General features: G+C 37.5%; 2 protein-coding genes across 3 annotated transcripts; one reads left to right on the forward strand and one right to left on the reverse strand.

Moving 5' to 3' along the window:
• Positions 1-260: 260 nt before the first annotated feature.
• Positions 261-2,459, reverse strand: cldng (claudin g). Of its 2 annotated transcripts, XM_051889435.1 has the most exons (3): positions 2,294-2,451; positions 1,381-1,411; positions 261-1,042 (listed from the first exon to the last, which is right to left on the reverse strand). In XM_051889435.1, the coding sequence occupies exon 3, from the start codon at positions 1,038-1,040 to the stop codon at positions 411-413; it is 630 nt and encodes a 209-aa protein (XP_051745395.1). In that variant the 5' UTR covers positions 1,041-1,042; positions 1,381-1,411; positions 2,294-2,451; the 3' UTR covers positions 261-410. The 2 variants fall into 2 exon arrangements, with proteins under 2 accessions (XP_051745395.1, XP_051745387.1); XM_051889427.1 differs by lacking the exon at positions 1,381-1,411 and having other exon boundaries at positions 2,294-2,459.
• Positions 2,460-2,624: 165 nt separating this feature from the next.
• On the forward strand, positions 2,625-18,009 carry znf654 (zinc finger protein 654). Its single transcript, XM_051889355.1, has 9 exons — positions 2,625-3,164; positions 4,008-4,153; positions 6,243-6,324; positions 6,460-6,595; positions 6,716-6,918; positions 12,215-12,351; positions 12,556-12,697; positions 12,881-16,715; positions 16,796-18,009. The coding sequence occupies exons 1-9, from the start codon at positions 3,039-3,041 to the stop codon at positions 16,804-16,806; spliced, it is 4,818 nt and encodes a 1,605-aa protein (XP_051745315.1). The 5' UTR covers positions 2,625-3,038; the 3' UTR covers positions 16,807-18,009.
• The last annotated feature ends 269 nt before the right edge of the window (positions 18,010-18,278 follow it).

Here is an 18,278-nt window from a genome sequence, read left to right on the forward strand (position 1 = left end):
TTCTTGAGAAATTACTTTTTCTTATGGCGGTTGCCATCTCTTTTAATAAGAATCTCTGACTTTTGAACCACTCATCTGATGGGTCCTGCAGAGCAACTGACACAGAGAACGGGAACACTAATGAGAAGCTTTGTTTAGGTATGGTACACATGGCAATTTCAGTTGTCATTTTGCAAAAGAAAATAAGACCAAAAAAAAAAAAAAAAAAAAAACAAACAAACAAAAAAAACCCAAGTCATTACAAAAACAATACTGCCCTCTGTTGGATAAAAACTTTATTGTATTAGCTCAATAGACAGTAATTGAGCAACAGGTTAAAATTCATGGTTTACAGAAAGTCACACAAACAGACATTTAAAAGAGGTAAAACATCCACACACGAGTTCTCAGAATAGTCAGACATCCTGCAGTCACACATACTCCAAGCGCTCCCTTCCATTTTGAGAAGCCGGCATATACCGACCCCCTCTGGACGCTCTTCCTTTTGGGCAAGAGCTGCAGAGAAGGCCACCACCAATCAGCATGAGAACCGCTGCCCCCCAGCAGATAAAGATGGCTGCTCCCAACTCCCTCTTCTGAGCTTGAGCCACTAGAGGATTGTAGAAGTCTCCAATGACCCTATGGGCAGTCCAACTAGATGGCACCAAACCCAAGACTCCCGCAGTAACGAAGAAGGCCCCTCCTACTGCAGCAACCCGAGCCTTTGCAAAACCATCTGCCAAGCAGTTAGTACATTTACCACCTGCAAAACTGGCAAATATGCCAATTAGACCAAAAAGGGCAGCAATGATAAGGATAGCTCGAGAAGCTTGTAGGTCTTGGGGGAGAGCCAGCATAGAGTCGTACACTTTACACTGCATTTGACCAGTGCTCTGCACCACACAGCTCATCCACAGTCCCTCCCACATTATTTGCGCAGTCACAATGTTGTTTCCAATAAAAGCAGTCACACGCCAAAGAGGAATCGCACATGATATGATGATGCCCAGCCAGCCAAGAATGCCTAGTGTGGTTCCAAGAAGCTGTAATCCAGTAGACATGTCTGCAAAAAAGCAAGAAGCCAATAAATCAGAAGTACAGAGCACTGGAAATATGCTACAGTATATAATAACTATGCAATATAATATAATAGCCAGCAGGCAAGTTTTTGTAAAACAGTTTGAGGTACACTTCGACTAAATTGCAACTTGAGTGTCACACCAACTTTACATTCCATTCAGTGAATTATCAAGGGCGAAATCCTTTCATTTCAAGCAATTGAGAATTTCACGTGATGCACAAGACTTCCTCACTCAGATTTCACAACAAATTCAAGTCAGTCATGCGGTTTCACCATGTTTAACAGAAAGCAGTGTGGTTTGAAAATAATAAGAGGGAAACCTCTTGGAATGGAAGGACTTGCTGGAAGGACCTTGTGGAAAAAAAACAAAAAAACAAAACAAAAACAACACGTTTTAGTTAGGAGAAACGGTCCAGCACACCTCCAGTACAAAAGGTTAAAAAGCCTTTATTATTTTGGCTGGTCACATTTTTACCCTGCTGGGGAGGCTAAGCTGGTTGACTGGCTTTTGCCTGGTCATAGCTGGTTTAGCAGGTTGGTTTTAGAGGAGTTTCAACCACTTCTTTTCCTGGTCTGGCTGGGGACCATGTTAACCAACCAGCTAAAACAGTTGAACACCAGCTTAAAGCAGCTACAGTGAGCTTAAACCAGCAAAGACCTGCCAAGGATTTGAGTCTTTCTACCCCAACAGGGTGGACATTTAAAAGAAAGAAAATAAAATGAATTTGAAAGTGATTGAGAGCACAGTATGACACTAACCCCCAGTTTCACAGACAAGGCTTAGGCTAGTCCTAGACTAAAATGCATGTTTGAGCGGCTTTAACCAAAAGCAACTTGTACTACCAGATCTTAAAATACGTCAGTGCCATTGTTTTGTCTCAAGATGCACACCAGTAATGTTTTTTTTCCTAATGTACATTCATAAAAAGTTACTTAAAAAGCCTAATTGAATTAAGGCCTAATCCTGGCTTAGGCTAAGCCCTGTCTGTGAAACCAGGCCTAAGAGTAGGCTACTACACTGTATTTACAATATATTGACAATAGACCTTTTTTGCCTGGAAGATTTCACTGAAATTTTGCTAATGTGACCATACCTTTACTGCTCCCTACTGCCAAACTATTGGAAATACAACTTATACGGATTTCTTGTAAAATTAAGCAAAAATTAAGCTGTTACAGAGAGAAGTGTTTTTACCAGTCTATAACATTCATAATCTCCACAATAAACCTTACCGGAGAACTTCCAATGCCGTAGATTTGCACCCACACCAATCAAATCACAATGATTTTGTTTAAAAAGTCCTGAATCAAGCACAAAATATGTTTATATTCAAGAAACCAATGCTTTTAAAAGCCTTGAGTTGTCAAAAAGAACTTCTGTGTGTTCCTTTAAATTATATTGCTCCGATCGCTTGAAGATGCTGTTTTCTGCTGTTAATGACCATCCATCAGCGATTGGCTGATTATCAATCAGTTGAATCGCTGGTTTGTAGTTTAGCACGCTGCACTGGTAATTATTATTCATTATAACGTTACCCATAAAAAATGATTTAATTACTCAGTTACTTACAGTTCGTCCGACAATTTGTCAGATCTTATATTTCATACAACTAAGATAAATAATGGTTAAACATGTTGGAGGTATTAGGGCTAAAAGTTGGGAGTAAGCGTGTTAGGAAAACTTAGTTAATTAAAGAGACTATTAAAGTCATTTTGACAACTTATTTGTTTTGGGGGTGTTTATTACAAGACAAAAAAAAGATATTAACGTCCCTGCTACCCAATCAAATTTTCAGAGTGAGGGTACATTTGGACTATCGTTTGATCGGAGGGTCATCGTCCAATCACAAAGCAGACATTTATTGCTTAGTAGCCAACTGACAGGGTATTCCACCAATCAAATGCTTCCGATGGGCTGTCCTTACACTCACTGTAACATTCGTGGTCTCTGTTGTACGCGCTGGTTTAGACAAGCAGTATGGCGGAAGAAGAGAGTGAATTGGAGTTAGACAGGTTTAAGAAAGAACTGGAGACTTTGTTAAATACTAGTGCAAACGACGAACGCGGACTTCAGAGCAAGACGTACTGTGAAAGGTTTTGCGAGGTAAGATGACACTGAAATGGACGAAAGCGTTTGCAAGCTTTTTTAAAAAAAAGCAAACAGAGATGTGCTAACCAGTGTTAGCAGCATGTCAGCAGATTCCCCTCCCCCAGTGTACAGCCACCGTGAGCCAACAAACACAGTATTTTACCTTTCTAACTAAGGGTGTTTTCAAAATACTGCAGGAGTAGATCTCAATACAGCGAAAGTTCATTTCCGAACACGATTTATAGAGGACGTACTGTCACTTTCTTTCAGTTAGCTCCATTAGCCTGGTAAGTGGCTAACGGTTAGCATTCCTAAGTTGCATTCCAAAACAAGCAGGCTGCGAAAGAATTAAGCGTCTGTAGTCTTCATAATATTTTATATACCAGCAATTTTATGAAACATTTCAACGGGCAAACCTAGCCTGATAAATCATTATGCACGACTGAAAGGTGTTAAATGATAGAATAACTCGATGCTGTCAGTGTTAGCAGTGGTTGATGTCCTGTTAACCAGTCCCTGAAAAGGTTGGTTTTAAACCGCTGGTTTGTTCCCAACAGTTACTAAACAGCTTTTAATTTCGAATGCAATGGCTGCTAAATTAATGAATCCAGCCTTCTTTCTCTAAAAATAAACTTTTTATGTCGTTTTACGGAAGTTTGATTGATGTTTCTTAATTTGTATCACTAAGTCCATGTACTGTCATTGAACGCTAGTGACTCCCATGATTATAAACAAACACCAGACTAGTAGAAGTCGCTTCACGGTAATGCTTTCTGTTTTTAGGAGCACATAGTGATAGTAATATATTTAGTCATTCTATTCTTTCTCTGTTAAATTTCTCTTTTTGTTTTCTTTTAGTTGGTGGTGGAGCAAACCGGACGATGGCAAGTGCCTCTTCCTCAGCTCCAGGTGTTGCGAAGTGCCCTGTGCTCTTTTGTCCAGGGTGTGGCATCGTTCCCTCCAGAGTGCGAGCATGTGCGCTACACACTGAGTAGTCTGGCCTTGTGAGTATGCACTTCTGCTTTTGCCATGGAATCAAAATAGAAATCACCATGAATTCAATTTAGACAATTCTTAATTTTTTTATGGAATATTGCTGTATTTATTCTAAATGATTTATCAGTGCACATCATTTATTTATTTTTTTAAATTCATGTGCCGTCGTAATCTTTAATTGAAATAACTTCTCTCTCTTGCATCAACTCTGATGATGTTTACTGGTGTGAAGGCGGGACTACCTGTCACTCACATGAGATCGCATCAATAGAGTGGTGCAGGGATGACGTATTTTTGTAGGACAAACTGGAAGTTCGAATTGCCCTGGTTCCCTCGACAAAAACCCAATAGGATTTTTCCATTGGCTTTTGGATTATTGCAGAAAGTAAAGTCTGTGTCTAACAAAAACTTATGATTCTTACATGTTTTGTTCATCATGATAATATTCACACATGAAATGAACACAACTTTTATGTATTTTGAAGCAAAAATACAGTCGTCAGAGGTCAAAAGTTATAAACGAGCTACACCGTGTTCGCATGACTTCAATGTCACCATCGCTAAGCTTCCGACAACTCTTTTAGTCTTTTTAAAAACTTTTTCCATGAAAGTTCGATTTGTAATAGTAAGTGATTATAAACACAACGAGGCTGTGAAAGCGGACTAGTGATGGATGTTTATCTGTTCAGCTGATGACGTTTAATGTCCCCGACAGCCTCTGTAGTCCTGTTTAGCTACTTGTTAATAACCGCCTTTTACAAGATAAGTAAATGCTTAAAGAAAAACAAGAGGGTATTACTGATGTATTTTATATCATAGAATAAAATGTGAATATATCTTGTTTGTTTTCTCCAAAGACCTTATTTCAAGCATTTAACCAAAAACCTATTAAAAAAAAAAAACCTGTTGACTTCAGGACGATGAAACGCAAAGTGCTAAAATACTAAATCGTTGCCATGTTTTTGGCCTACAAAAGTTTTGGCCAAACAACGATGGACAAAAAAAAGTCCCACCTTAAATTTTTTTTTATTGTTCGAGAAGCAGTTTCACTCTGATACATGTCGCAATAGAGAAGAAAAGACTATTGCAACTTCCATTTCATGCAGACTTGGAAATTTTGGAAAGCAGAACATACGTTTGTTAAAACTGAGCACTCTATCATCATTTGCTTAATTTCATGTTGTTCTAAACCTGTATGACTTTCTCTCTTCTGTGGAACACAAAAGATATTTTGAATAATGTTAGTACCCAAACAGTTTTGGTTTCCATTGGCTTCCATTGTATGGACTAAAAAACACTGATATTTCTCAAAATATCTCTTATGTTTCTCAGAATTAGGACTGGGCAATAAACAATATACAGAGGTTGCGATAAAATATACGTTGATAATGGTGATGAGCTCTGGATATTTATACTCAATATGGATTAATCTAACAGCCTGTCACACAGCAGAAATAAACGAAACAACAGCCAGTCAAGTCGCTAATAAGTGTTTTCTGTGTGTGTAAGAACGGCATGGTTTCGTCTGATACACAAACTCACACACATGACGTTCACGGTCCTCAGAATTTTTATTTTTGGGTAAACTATCCGCTTAAGTAATTATCGGGGGATATTAAACATGATGATATATCTGAATATATTCAAATACATGTAGGACGATTAAAGTTGTCAAAAGTACCGACAGTACCGAGACGGTACTGAAATTTCCGATTTTTGAGCGCTGTTGATCGGATTCGTAAACACCTCTGATTGGCCGTTGTTCACGCGCTCATCGGATATGTCTGAGATTGGCTACAATGATAAACGCACAGGAGCGTTTGAGAGCACATGGAAGTGTTTGAATTTGAAAGCAGGAGCATTTGAAAGCAGGCGTCTATCAGCGGACACAGATACACTGCTCCCGTGAGTATCGTTGTAAGCGCTCGGTGAATAGTCATTGACTATTTACAACGTTTTTAAAGCGTTGATCATTGAAGCCAATCACAGACATATGTGATGAGTGCGTCAACGCAAATGGCCAGTCAAACCTGTTATTGGCACAACAGGTTGTAAAAGTTAATAATTACGGAATCACCTATTTTTTTTCATTTGCAGGAGTATCTTTGAGCTGCTGTTGTTCTTTGGAAAAGATGAGTTCGTCGAGCATCCTTTAAAAGATATTTTAGACTCATTCCAGGTAAATGCATTACATCAATCCTGTTATTCTTGGTGGAACATCATGTAGAATTCTGCTCTCTAACCTTTCAGTGGTTATCTTGTGTCACTCATATGTTTACACATATATGGTTTCATTTTTTCTTGTCTATTCTAGGACTGCTATGCGAGCCTGGTAAGGCACCAGAATGTTTACCTTCTACAGGTTAGGCATATTATTAAAGATGGAGGGCCTTGGGCAAACCCTGTACTTCAGGCCATTCTCAAGGATTCAGAGCTACCACAAGAAGATGGTCAGTCAATCAAGCTTTTGTTTAAAAACTGTATCTTGATCAAGTAATCTTTACCTTAAATTTTCTAAACTGTTAATGGCATTGATTACTACATTTCTTAATTGCTGTTTTTGTTTTCAGTGGACAAATATCTGAGCTCAGAAGTATCTATTTTCTTTGAGCTGCGTTTGCGGTACCTGGTGGCATGTGAGAGGCTTCCGGAGGCCTTGGCACTGACAAGGAGATGCATCCGGCACTCTGTTGTAGGGAGGCATCTCTATTTCAAGCAAGCCTACCTTATCTGCCTTTGGAAAGCTGCTCTTCATGAGCGCTTGTACAAGGAGGTGAGTAAGAAATTATTTAATTGATAGTTACTCTTGGTGTGAAACTGGCCTTATACACAGTCTGGATTACCCATTGTGCTTTGTAAGAATTCTCTGAGTTAAATTTTTGTGTTTCCTAGTTGTGCATTAATGTCCAGCCTTGAAGTGATTTGCTCTGTTGGGTCACATTAATAAAGAGCTTTTTTTTCTTTTTTTTCTTTTTGTTTTGTGCTGGCACAGATTGTATAAAGCTATTTAGTACAGCATCCTATTTAGTGTATGAGATAGGGATGCATAAATGGATTGGCCACTGGTTAGAATTTGTAATCACTTACTATGAATCATTTGGTGGTCTCTTAACTTGACCACCCCGCAATGATGCAAAATGTAAGACTTCCTCACAGCATCATTTTCTAGACTTCCCCAGACAGCATCATTTTTTGTGTGGTTGTTTCAAAACTGTTGAGAAAAGATACAATTTTGATCTCCAGAATGTATAGGGTAACATCGTTCAACAATGAACCTCATTCAGCAATTAAGAAAAATGTACAGTTAAAAGTATGTCAGATACAGTAGGGGTATTATTTGTGGGTAATTTTGTCAATATACAAAAAAATATAAAAAAAAAAAAATTGCACTGTTTATCACACTAGTGTGCATTAATGTTTATTCAGGAAGTTTGTTTTGAAATGCTTTTATCTTTTACAGCATCCTAAGATGCTGCATGAGGATGCATACGGGGATAGATAAAATGATCATCAGGATTTGAAGCCTATATTTTTTTTTTTTTTTTTTTTTTTTTTTAAACAGATGAACTTTATCCTTAGATCAATGAGACCTACGATTAATCAGTTTCAAAAACAAATACAAAACCTGTCCTAATTGACAGAAAAAAAAAAAAGTTGACAAAAAGGTTGACCCCAATATTTGGTGATAATATAGCAAAATGAGAGATTTATAAGCAATTTTTTGTACCACAAATGTGACTTTTTCCATTTAGTACAAAATAAAAGCAAACTTCCTGGTTAAACAACACACTAGTGTAATAAAGAGTAGGGCTGCCCCCAACTAAAGATTCTTTTAGTCGACAGTTAGTCGTACATTTAAGACATTAGTTGAGTAATCGCACATTTATTACTTTAATTACTTAACCATAATGAGCCTGTAATAAATATAGGTGTAATATAGCCTATTCTGTCCTCAAATGCACAAAAAGCTTGCCGCAAAGCACTGAAAAAGTAATGATTGTAAATGTGTCGGGGAAAAAATAGCAAGGAGACATTTTAATTATGCATTAATAAACTAGTGTTTTCTGAGTCCGTGTTGGCTGCAAAGAAGTTGATGATGCTGCCTCATCATCTGTGCAGTGTAGTAAACGTGCCTTTAGAGAGAAATGCACATTTCATATGGATTACATACATTTTCTTTTCGGTTTGAATTGATTCATTTAAAAGTACAGATTTCAAGCTTTCTAGAGATATATTTCTCATGTCTGTGAGGCAAATGAGTTTCTTTTTGGTTTAGTTGTGTGCTCCATTTCAGGGAGACTGAGACAGCAGAAAGCACATCCTGTTTGTTTTCTTTATTTTACAAAGGCACAACGTTTTCTTGTTATTGTGAGTTTACACAAATAAAAGAAGACCCTTTACAGTAATTACCGCAAGGACCTGCCATTAACGATCTGTCCGTTTTTTTTTTTTTTTTTTTTTTTTTTTTGGCTGCGACTGACACAAAATTGTGGTCGACTAAGCCTCTTCTAGTCGACTAACGATTAATCAATTAATCTGACGTTTTTTTGTTGTTTTTTTCTTCAATTAATCGGATGAAAAATCTAAAAAATTATTAAACAATAATTCCACATCCTGCCCAGTGCTGTCCTTCAAACAATGTGTAATATAAAGCCTATGAAAACATAGTGTATCTATGTAGGCTATACTGCACATTGTCATTACATTCTAAACAAAATCATTTGATTGCTTTGTGTTTTAAAGCAGAAATTAAAAATGATAAAAAAATGAATGAAAAGCACAAAATGTTAACTTGTATGAGGTATGAGGAACATAGACATTCACTCGTCTGAACATAGTAATTATATTACATTAATGGGCTATTCCAAAAATAGTGCCTTTACTGTTACTGCTCTCATAAATATGATTACATGTATATTTCATTCCAATGAACTTTGTTATAAAACAGTCGAAATGGACAATATATGGGTGTTTGGTGCATTTTGAGTAAAACTGGAATAAATATTATGGTAACACTTTACTTAAAGCCTTTATGTATGATGCATTATAAAAGTAAATAATGAACCTAACCTTGTAATGAATCTAACAATGGATTGTATGGTGTCATGAATAATTGTAACCACAGTTATAATATATTATAATACTTGTCTATTCATTAAATAAACCTGTTCTATGTATTCTTGGTATAATGCGTTAAAACACACAACAAACAACCAATTTCAAAATCTGCAAGTATTATAATGCATTTTAACTTTGATTACAATTATTTATGAAAAGATATAATGCATTACAACATACATTATGAATACTTTTTATAATGCATTATACATAAGGGCTTTAAGTAAAGTTACCAATATTACTCCTCTCTCTATAGAAATTTTAAAGTTAACATATGAGAATCCATCAATATTTCAACAAATGCGCACGCTTTTGAACTGAAAGCCCTGAGGGATGTTTAGTCAAGTGATTTCATGACCACCGTACTGGAGTTTTTTTTTTTTTTTTTTTTTTTTCTTCTCTCCCTCAATGGATGCGACTGAGGCTATCGACTGTTATCAATTTCATAACTCCTGACACAAATTAAGAAATTACTGTCACCATGAGATTTTTAGAGTAAAACAGAGGTCAAAAATTGAAGCTCGAGTCATAGACCTTTTTAATGATGTATAGTTTGTCAAGTTAATTTACATTATTTTCGATTAAAAACAATAACAGTAACTTTGAACTAATGTAAACAAAGAACGGGAGGGTACTGGCGTTTTCATGAACACTTTGTTATACTGTTGGAAACTGTCTTTACATCCAGATAGCAATCAATAACAGAAGTGGTTTAAATATTCAAAAAATTTACATATATCTTCTGTGGAAGTCTCAGGACCAAAAATAATTGCATTTTAGAATGTCACGACTAAATTCAAATCAATTCTTGGGGTCACAATTTGATTTAAAAAAAAAAAACTCAATTCTCGATTTAGAATCCTATTTCGATTTGATATATGCAAAGATTTGATTTTAGATTTGATTCTAAAATTAATTTATTTGGTCCGAATGCAGTGATAGGATGTCCTACCTGCCTGTCAATCTATGTATTTGCATACCTCCGTGCACCCTTCTCACGTAAACATCACACGTCATCAGCGTCTTCCATGGCTATGCAGAATTGTAGACAGACAGTCACCGAGTCCCACAAACAAACAGCAGCCACCTTTTACAGAACCAAACAACAAGCTAATGCTGCGTTCACACCATGTTGTGATTACTGTTATTAAAGAGTTAGTTCACCAAAAAATGAAAATTCTGTCATCACTTACCCTCATGTCTTTCCAAACCCATAAGACTTTCGCTCATCTTTGGAACACAAATTAAGATCTTTTTGATGAAATCTGAAGCTTTCTGTCCCTCCATAGACAGCTTTTGCAACTGTAACTTTGACACTTCAAAAAGTTCATAAAGAGATCGTAAAACTAATCCATATGAATTGAGCGGTTTAGTCCAAAATTTTCTGAAGAGAAACAATCGCTTTATGTGATGAACAGATTTAATTTAGGCTTTTATTCACATATAAACAATCAACTAAAACACATCAGTTGTTTCAGACATCAACTTTGGCCTCTGCTGTATGTAAGATCATGTAGCTCAGTGGTTCTCAACCAGGGGGCCTGAAACATCCAGAATGGCCCAAGTTGTAAAATGATTTACACTTAGTTATATTAAAAATCTCTATAAAAACACTAAAAATAAAGATATGGAACATTAAACTTACATAATTTTAGTTTTTTTTTTTTAAGTTTTTTTTATTATTATTACAAAAGTAGATACATAGAAGTTAAGATAGGAGGGCCTTCGAATATTGTCTTGGACAAACAGGGGCCTTTTAAGGTTGAGATCCACTAATGTTACCTTTATTTTTGATGTCCGGCAGGTGTAGCTTTGTTTCCATTGAGCTTGAGTAAAATAAATAATAATAATAAAAAAAACAGGGATTGAAGTTCTATGAATAGTTGTTGAATTATATGTATAATTCAATTTATTTATTTTTTTTGTTAAATACACTTTTAAATAAATTTTAATGTATTATGTTGTCCTGCTCACTTACAGTGTCTGGATAGTGTACCACCCAATATGCACTGCAAGTGGGCTGTGTGAAAAATAAGAATGCCTCATTTAGAATCAAGGCATAGATGTGGTGTAAATAAGAGACTTATTGTGCATTCTTTATATAATGCCAGTATTCTTGAGGGTCCAGAACTCTGCACATGGACAGTCAGTGAGCTTGTGTTTGGCTGAAACAGTCAGGTATTGCTGTGTATAATCAAAGTCCCTTACAAGGAAACTCTGCGGTCATTTTTGCAATGCCTCTGGGCAGCTATTTCGGACATCCAAGACCAAGTCCTGTCTATTTGAATGGAGGAATCCTGAAATCTCAAACTTGCCAAACGCACAATTAAATAACATATTTCAAATCAGCAACAAAATCTGACATGAACTGTCCCATAAATGTTGTATCTTATGCTCAAATAAAATTCTCAGGTTTCTATGGGAACCGTAGCTTGTAACGGCAGCTTCAGTGACTTTATCAATCAGTGATTGGCTCTTTTATTTATAAGGCAGGACGTATTCCGCCATATTGCATGTTGCACTTTCTCCCATTCATTAGTAATAGGAATGAACCGTCTTTGTATATAGATTCGGTATAATGTATTCTTTTTTTCTTTTTCTTTTTTGTATGCTTCTAAGAGGGCCAATGTTAAGTTGGCCGTTTAACTGGCACAGAAAAAAAAAGTTATTTTGAGTGTCCACAGAAAGTATAGGGCATGCAGTTGTCTTGAGCTAATTAAGTACTTTACTGTAAATCAATGCAATATCACATGAAATAATTGACATTAAGTTTTAGCGGCCTGTTCAGGTGTAGGAAGGTTTAGTGTTGTTTGTATATAAACAAAGCTGAAGATAGAAATATAATGACATGAAAGATGTCCAAATATGTGTGTTTTTATTTTTAACATAATGGAAGATCACCATATTTCATGATGAGCAATGTCAAAATTACACTGTTTTCTGTTTTAAAGATGGCAGATATCGATGGGAAGGATGCTGTAGACATAGTCTGCATGATGGAGAATGAAGAGAAAGACGAGACCGTTTTGATGCTGAGTAAAGGCTTCCTATCTCAGAAGCTCCAGCTTGGAGACATGTACTACCTTTGGTGGGTCTCACAAGCTCTATAAACATTTACAAAGGGAATTGTTTTCAATGTATTGCCCCTCTTTTTAGCATTCTATGTTTTTACAGTTATCTTTTTAGCATTCTATATTTTTACACAGTTATCGCAACAACCTGAACAGAAGATAGTTTTGAGGGTGCAGAGAATCACATTCTTATTTTTTTGCTGTATTTTCTTTTCCTTAAGGGATTTGGTCTTCATATGGAGCAGACTCTACTTGCGGTTGAACCTCTCTAAACAGGGCTTCCTAGAGGAATGCAAAGTAATGATTTTGTCAGCCACCAACATAAAAGCGATTTTCCCATTTATGAAGGTGATTTTGGCAGAGGTAAGATATTATTTTACCATCAGTTTACTGTATTACACATGTAATTGTAGACATTCAAACACAACATTTTTCTTTTTTTCTTTTTTTTTTTTTTAATTTAAACACACACACATCAATATTTATGGTATGACACTGTTTATGGAACAGTCTTCTTATATTGGCAATACAATATTTATTTTTCAGCTTGGAAAAGATGGCCTGGGATTTTGTGTGGAGCTTTGTGCACAAGCTTTGCAGACTGACCAGAATGATCCAGTCACCAAGTCCCTCATCTACAAAACCATTGCATACCTACTCCCTAATGACCTTGAGGTCTGTAGGGCTTGTGCGCTGCTAGTTTTCTTCCTAGAGAGAACTGTTGAGTCATACAAGAACGTGTTTCTCCTGTATGCTCACCCTGATCAAGAGTACCATGCAGACACAAGTCTTGTGGGTAACAGTGTACGCTTTGAGGTTCTCCAGATTCTGAAAAAAGACCTGTACTTTGACCCTGAGTTCTGGAGTCTTCTCAATATTGAGACAAACTGTCTGAAGCTAATGAGTGATAAGGTCGGTAAAGCAGACTTATGTGAGATCATGCAAAAGGACAAATGGATGCCAAGCTACTGTATGAAAGGATATTGTCAGTGTCACGCAGACAACACAGACAGGACTATTAACAAAGCAGAGAAAGATACAAACCGAAATGGCCAGGAAGTGGAGACATTGAAAACATGGGTTAATTCTGCCTCAGGGGAAGCATCCTCCAAACCTCCAGGCAAAAGGCGGGGGAGGAAGCCAGGGACACATCTTGTTAAAGATTCAGATGCCTGTCCAGTTCGACGTTCATTTAGGCAATTGGACTTGGCAAAGAATCATGCCAGGCAACTTAATAGCAGGCGTCAGAGACTCCTTTCCCGACAGACAGAGATGAACACTCTGAAACGCAAGGGAAGGAAACCACAATGGCTTTTGGACCAGCTGGCTGCCGAAGCAGAAAACAGTGAACCTCGACAGGCCAAGAAACCAGGAAGGAAACCAAAACAGTCAAATATTTTGACAGAGATTTCAGTTGAGACTGCAGTCAGTGAAGTCACAATGAAATTTTCATATCCTGATAATGAAGTTGATCTCTCTTCTGATGTTCAGGCCTTACTGTTTTCCACAGAGACCCCTCATATCACTGAAAGCAGTATTAACAAATCTCAAGAAAATTTGAAATGGCCTGACAGTAATACGTCTCTTATCAAGTTACTATCAGCAGAATCTACTCCATGTAGCAAAAAAGACTTCAGGGTGCGGGAGGAGCTTGTTTTCCGGGAACAAGGCCTTTCTATAGTTCGAAAATTCCACACATATTCAAGACAAGCTGAAGTAGAAGGAATATCAGTTGACAGTTTACACCGAGATAAAGAAGTTAAGCTGGACCATAATGAATCCAAACAAGAACCACAGTCTGCTGTGCAACAGTGTGAACCTGCAGAGATCCCTGGAGCTGCTGCTGCACAGGATAAAAATGTTGTGGAAATCACAGCTACACCAATCCCAGCTATACATGAGGAAACATCCACTCCTGTTGAAGCCATTTTTGAGCCTGTTAAAGAATTAATTGAAGATCAAAAAGTTAATGAGTTATCAGTTCCCCAAGATGCAGACACCAAATATCCAGACTACGGTCTTTATGGTCCTTACAGTCCTATTAGTCCTCCAGAAAATATTAATGTTGATCTTCCACCAGAAGTGACAACTCTCACCAGAGCTGACACCATTCCTGTACCTCAAAGTATGCCAGAAAACATGACAGTTCTTCATGAGGATGCTCCTCCAGTTCTTACTGAAGTGACGATGCTCCCTGATGAAACAATGGCTGCTTTGAGTGAAACTGAGATTGACACTCCTGACACTAAAATTGTCCCTGAGAGTACGGAGGTGCCACCAAGTCCCGAGGAAACATCACCGGAAATGCATGCTGCTGTTGATGGTGTAGTCTCTGACCCAACTGATACAAGTTACCAGCTTTCAGTTAACTGCAGCCTTTGCAATAAAGAAACCAAATACCCACACATTCTACGGCATGCAATGTGGCATCACAGAATTGACAGGAAGTGCATGTTCTGTCACAAACGCTACACTCGTGGGCGCAGCCCATCAGTCCATTTTAAATTGCACATTCAGGAACTAAGAAAGTCTAATGGGCTTTTTAGTGAAACTGTTTGTGAGAATGCCACAGAGGCTGCCACACAAAGTGCCCAGAAGAGACTGTTTAAACGTGTTAATCCTGCCATGCAGAGTAAGTTTAGAAACATCAAAATGAGGTTAAACTGCAGTTTGAACATTACAGATTTGCACAAGGAAGGGCAAAGTTCAGAGCCTAAGGTTAGACTGCGGACCAGGTTAGTCAAGAATTCGAATCCCCCAAGTACATCGGATGAACAAAAGAAGAAGGTTTGCAAGATGAAGAAGAAATGTCTAAGGAGGGTTTTAGCAAAGAGATCTCAGTCCACAGATGAGAACAAAAAGTTTTTCAGAATGAGACTAGAAAAGAAGAGAGCAAAGACTATGCAAGCACTAACTCCAGAGGACAACCACTCGGATACCAATGGCAACTCAGCTCATAGGGTAAATGGAGTGATCAGAAAGAAAAAGAAAGTTAAGAGTGTGCCTGAGAATAATACCTCAAATGAAAAAAATCAGACATTACCACAAGACAACAAAGAGAAACTTGAGAATGTAGAATGTGCAGAAAGTCAGAAAGACAATGTCAAGCCTGAATCTGAGAATGTAGGACTAACAAAAGACAAGGTCAAATCAAAAACGAAAAGAAAAGATGAAATTGTGAAAATGAAAAAAGATGAAAACTCTGGGCTGAAAAAGAAGAAGATTACTCCTGGAGAACAAAAAGAGGATGGAGAAGCTGTTAAAAGAAGGAAGATAACAAATAGTCCAAAAGACAGTTCTGAGAATCAGGAACCCATTGACAATAATACAGAATTTAAGGAAATAAATGCAGTGGGGTATAAAAATGGGACTCAGACAAAGCCCAAACAGCCTTCCACACCATTCCAGGGGAAAAGAACTGGTGCATCTACGCATGTTAGATGCCCTGTGGAGATTTGTACATTTACTGCAAAGTCAATCCTTGTCCTTTCACATGTACTGTCACACCACCATGCTGACAAGAAGGCGCTTCTGTTCTTTTTCAATTTTGGAAAGGAAAAATGTCTTTTCTGTTGCAGAAAGATATATAACCCCCAGCATTTTTTTGACCATGTGATATGCCACAGAGGTGAGCTGAAGTTTCCATGCTACCATTACGGCTGCAAGGAAAGGTACCAAACACGTATGGAGCTGAGTGAGCACATGCTAGGCCATCATCCTCTGAGAGCGATGTGCTGCTTTCCTGGTTGCTCTATGCAAGCTGAGACTGTTTTGCTACTGTATAAGCATGAAAGAACACATTATCGACTTGATACAAATGTGGAAACAAAATCAATGCCCAAAGATTCTGAACCAACAGGGCATGGAGCCCCTCAAATTCTGGAAGAGAGTATTGAGGCAGCAGCAAATTCTTCAGTCGGTCAACTAAATCTTGGTGCAGCCAAGTGGAAGGGCCCTACATCTGCAAATCAAGATGATGATGATAGAAAACCTTTGGTACTCAATAAAGGTTCTGTAAACTACAGTAGCAAGAACCATAGCCTTGTTAATGGGCATACTGAGAGTGACAAAGACGTTCCTCCCAAACCTTCAGATCCAGTCATTAAAGAGCAGGAACCACTCGTTTCAGGAAAACCCGCAGCTAAACAATTCATTCGACCTCTTCCCTCAGCTTATCTGGATGAGTCTTACATTAGCATGCCAAAACGCTGGAAGGAGCCCCAGGTAGGCTCAAAAATATTGGGCTCTGTGTCAAAGCCAGTAAAACTGCCTACCAGGCAGCGTTGCTCTCGATGTTTTGAGTCTTTCAACAGTGAGGAAGAGCTGCAAACACACAAGGACAAATGCACATCCCTCTTTGGTTTTGATTCGGATGATGAGAGTAAGTAACGTATATTTTTGTTTTAAGGTTATTTTAATTTTTGCAGTTTGTTAAATATTTTGTTTTTTTTGTCTTCATAGGTACATCCTGAATTTGGAGAAGCAGGAACTGAGAAAACTGTTAAATGCTGCTGTAGGCAATCAGCGTTCTTACATGTGTGCTTAACATCTTTGTCAGAATCTCAAAACTGAACTATATTGAGATCTACGTGGGAAATGACTTATGCCTCTTTGTAGTCTTTTATGACCGATCTGCTGCTTTATTTCAGAGCAAAGGTCTGTTATCTCTTGGTAAAAGGTCTGATGTTGAAAATCTGACATTGTTTTTTTTTTTTTTTTTTTTTTTTTTTTTACTTAATCTGCTTTCTCAGAAAAAAGTACGTTTGTCTTTCTGTAAAATGCACAGCAGATGATTTTTTGACACTTGTCATCAATTTCTGTCACAGAGCTTAGTCTGTTCTCTCATTTTTGCTTGTCTTTTCAATTCCTGGTAATGAGAGGCCACCAAGGACCATAACACTACAAGAAGATTTGGTCAGTCTTTCTGGCCAGGGTATATACCTGCTCTAGAAAGCACAAAATGTTGTGCTCAGTCTGGCGTTTGATGGAAGGTTTAACTTTACTGTTTTGTGACAGTAGGTCAGGTGTCTACCAGTGTTACATGGTGCTTTTTGAGCAGAAGTACTGGATGGAAACTCTTAGGCCACTCAAGGTATTGCAAGCACACTATAAACATGTTCTGTTATTATTTTTAAAAAACCTTGATATGTGAACCTTTGTAAAATGTTACTGATTGCTTATTTTGCAAATGTCATTAAGTTGCTTCTGTTTAAGTCAGTGGACACTTGGGAAGAATTAAAGACACCAAGTCTTTAAATGAAGGACTGACTTCTGTTGAGATCAGAAGAACTGTTGGCTTATAACAGCAGGCTGGTGCTGCTGTGAAGGCCTAGTCTTTAAGACTACAGATGCTCCTGTTAATGGAGGAGTGTACATGTGCCACAAAGCCTCACTGAACATTATCATGGCATATTCTAAATGACTTCTCTTTAAACTCAAGAAAATCGTAAGGGGAGAACTAATTTGTGTCTCAAACAGAGGCATGTTTAATGCTGTTCCATTTATGAGCAGTAACCGTCTTATTTATTCTTTTTTTTTTTTTTTTGTTTGTTTGTTTTGTTTTGTATCTTCTGTAAATGTTTGAAGAGTTTAAATAGTCTATGATTGGATTGGGTGACTGGGTTTATATATTGAGAGCTTTTTTTGTCCTAATTAATAAACACATTTTAAGGGGATTTAAGTTTGTTGGTTTATTGCAAACAGCCAGGATTCATTGTATTGTATATCGTTAGCATTCTACACATGGCCAGAGGGGGGGAAAAAAAATCTAGATATTACTTTGTCTCGCAGACAGAATTGGGGCACCACGATGTTTTAATTTATTTACCCGTTTATGTTATGTGGTGATAATTACCTACTACAGTTTGCTACGTCTCCGTCCACTGGAGGCACTGTTCACTTTTAGTTTGCGTTACTTGTAGGCAAGTACAGTGTTGCCAAGTCA

The sequence above is a fragment of the Ctenopharyngodon idella genome, chromosome 1 (genome assembly GCF_019924925.1).
Source record: "Ctenopharyngodon idella isolate HZGC_01 chromosome 1, HZGC01, whole genome shotgun sequence".
NCBI lineage: Eukaryota > Metazoa > Chordata > Actinopteri > Cypriniformes > Xenocyprididae > Ctenopharyngodon > Ctenopharyngodon idella.

Coding starts and splice junctions, on each gene's coding strand:
- cldng (XM_051889427.1), bottom strand. CDS start 1,040: ATGTCTACTGGATTACAGCTTCTTGGAACCACACTAGGCATTCTTGGC.
- znf654 (XM_051889355.1), top strand. CDS start 3,039: ATGGCGGAAGAAGAGAGTGAATTGGAGTTAGACAGGTTTAAGAAAGAA. Junction 6,325..6,459: donor ATATTTTAGACTCATTCCAG/GTAAATGCATTA, acceptor TGTCTATTCTAG/GACTGCTATGCGAGCCTGGT. Junction 6,596..6,715: donor AGAGCTACCACAAGAAGATG/GTCAGTCAATCA, acceptor TTTTGTTTTCAG/TGGACAAATATCTGAGCTCA.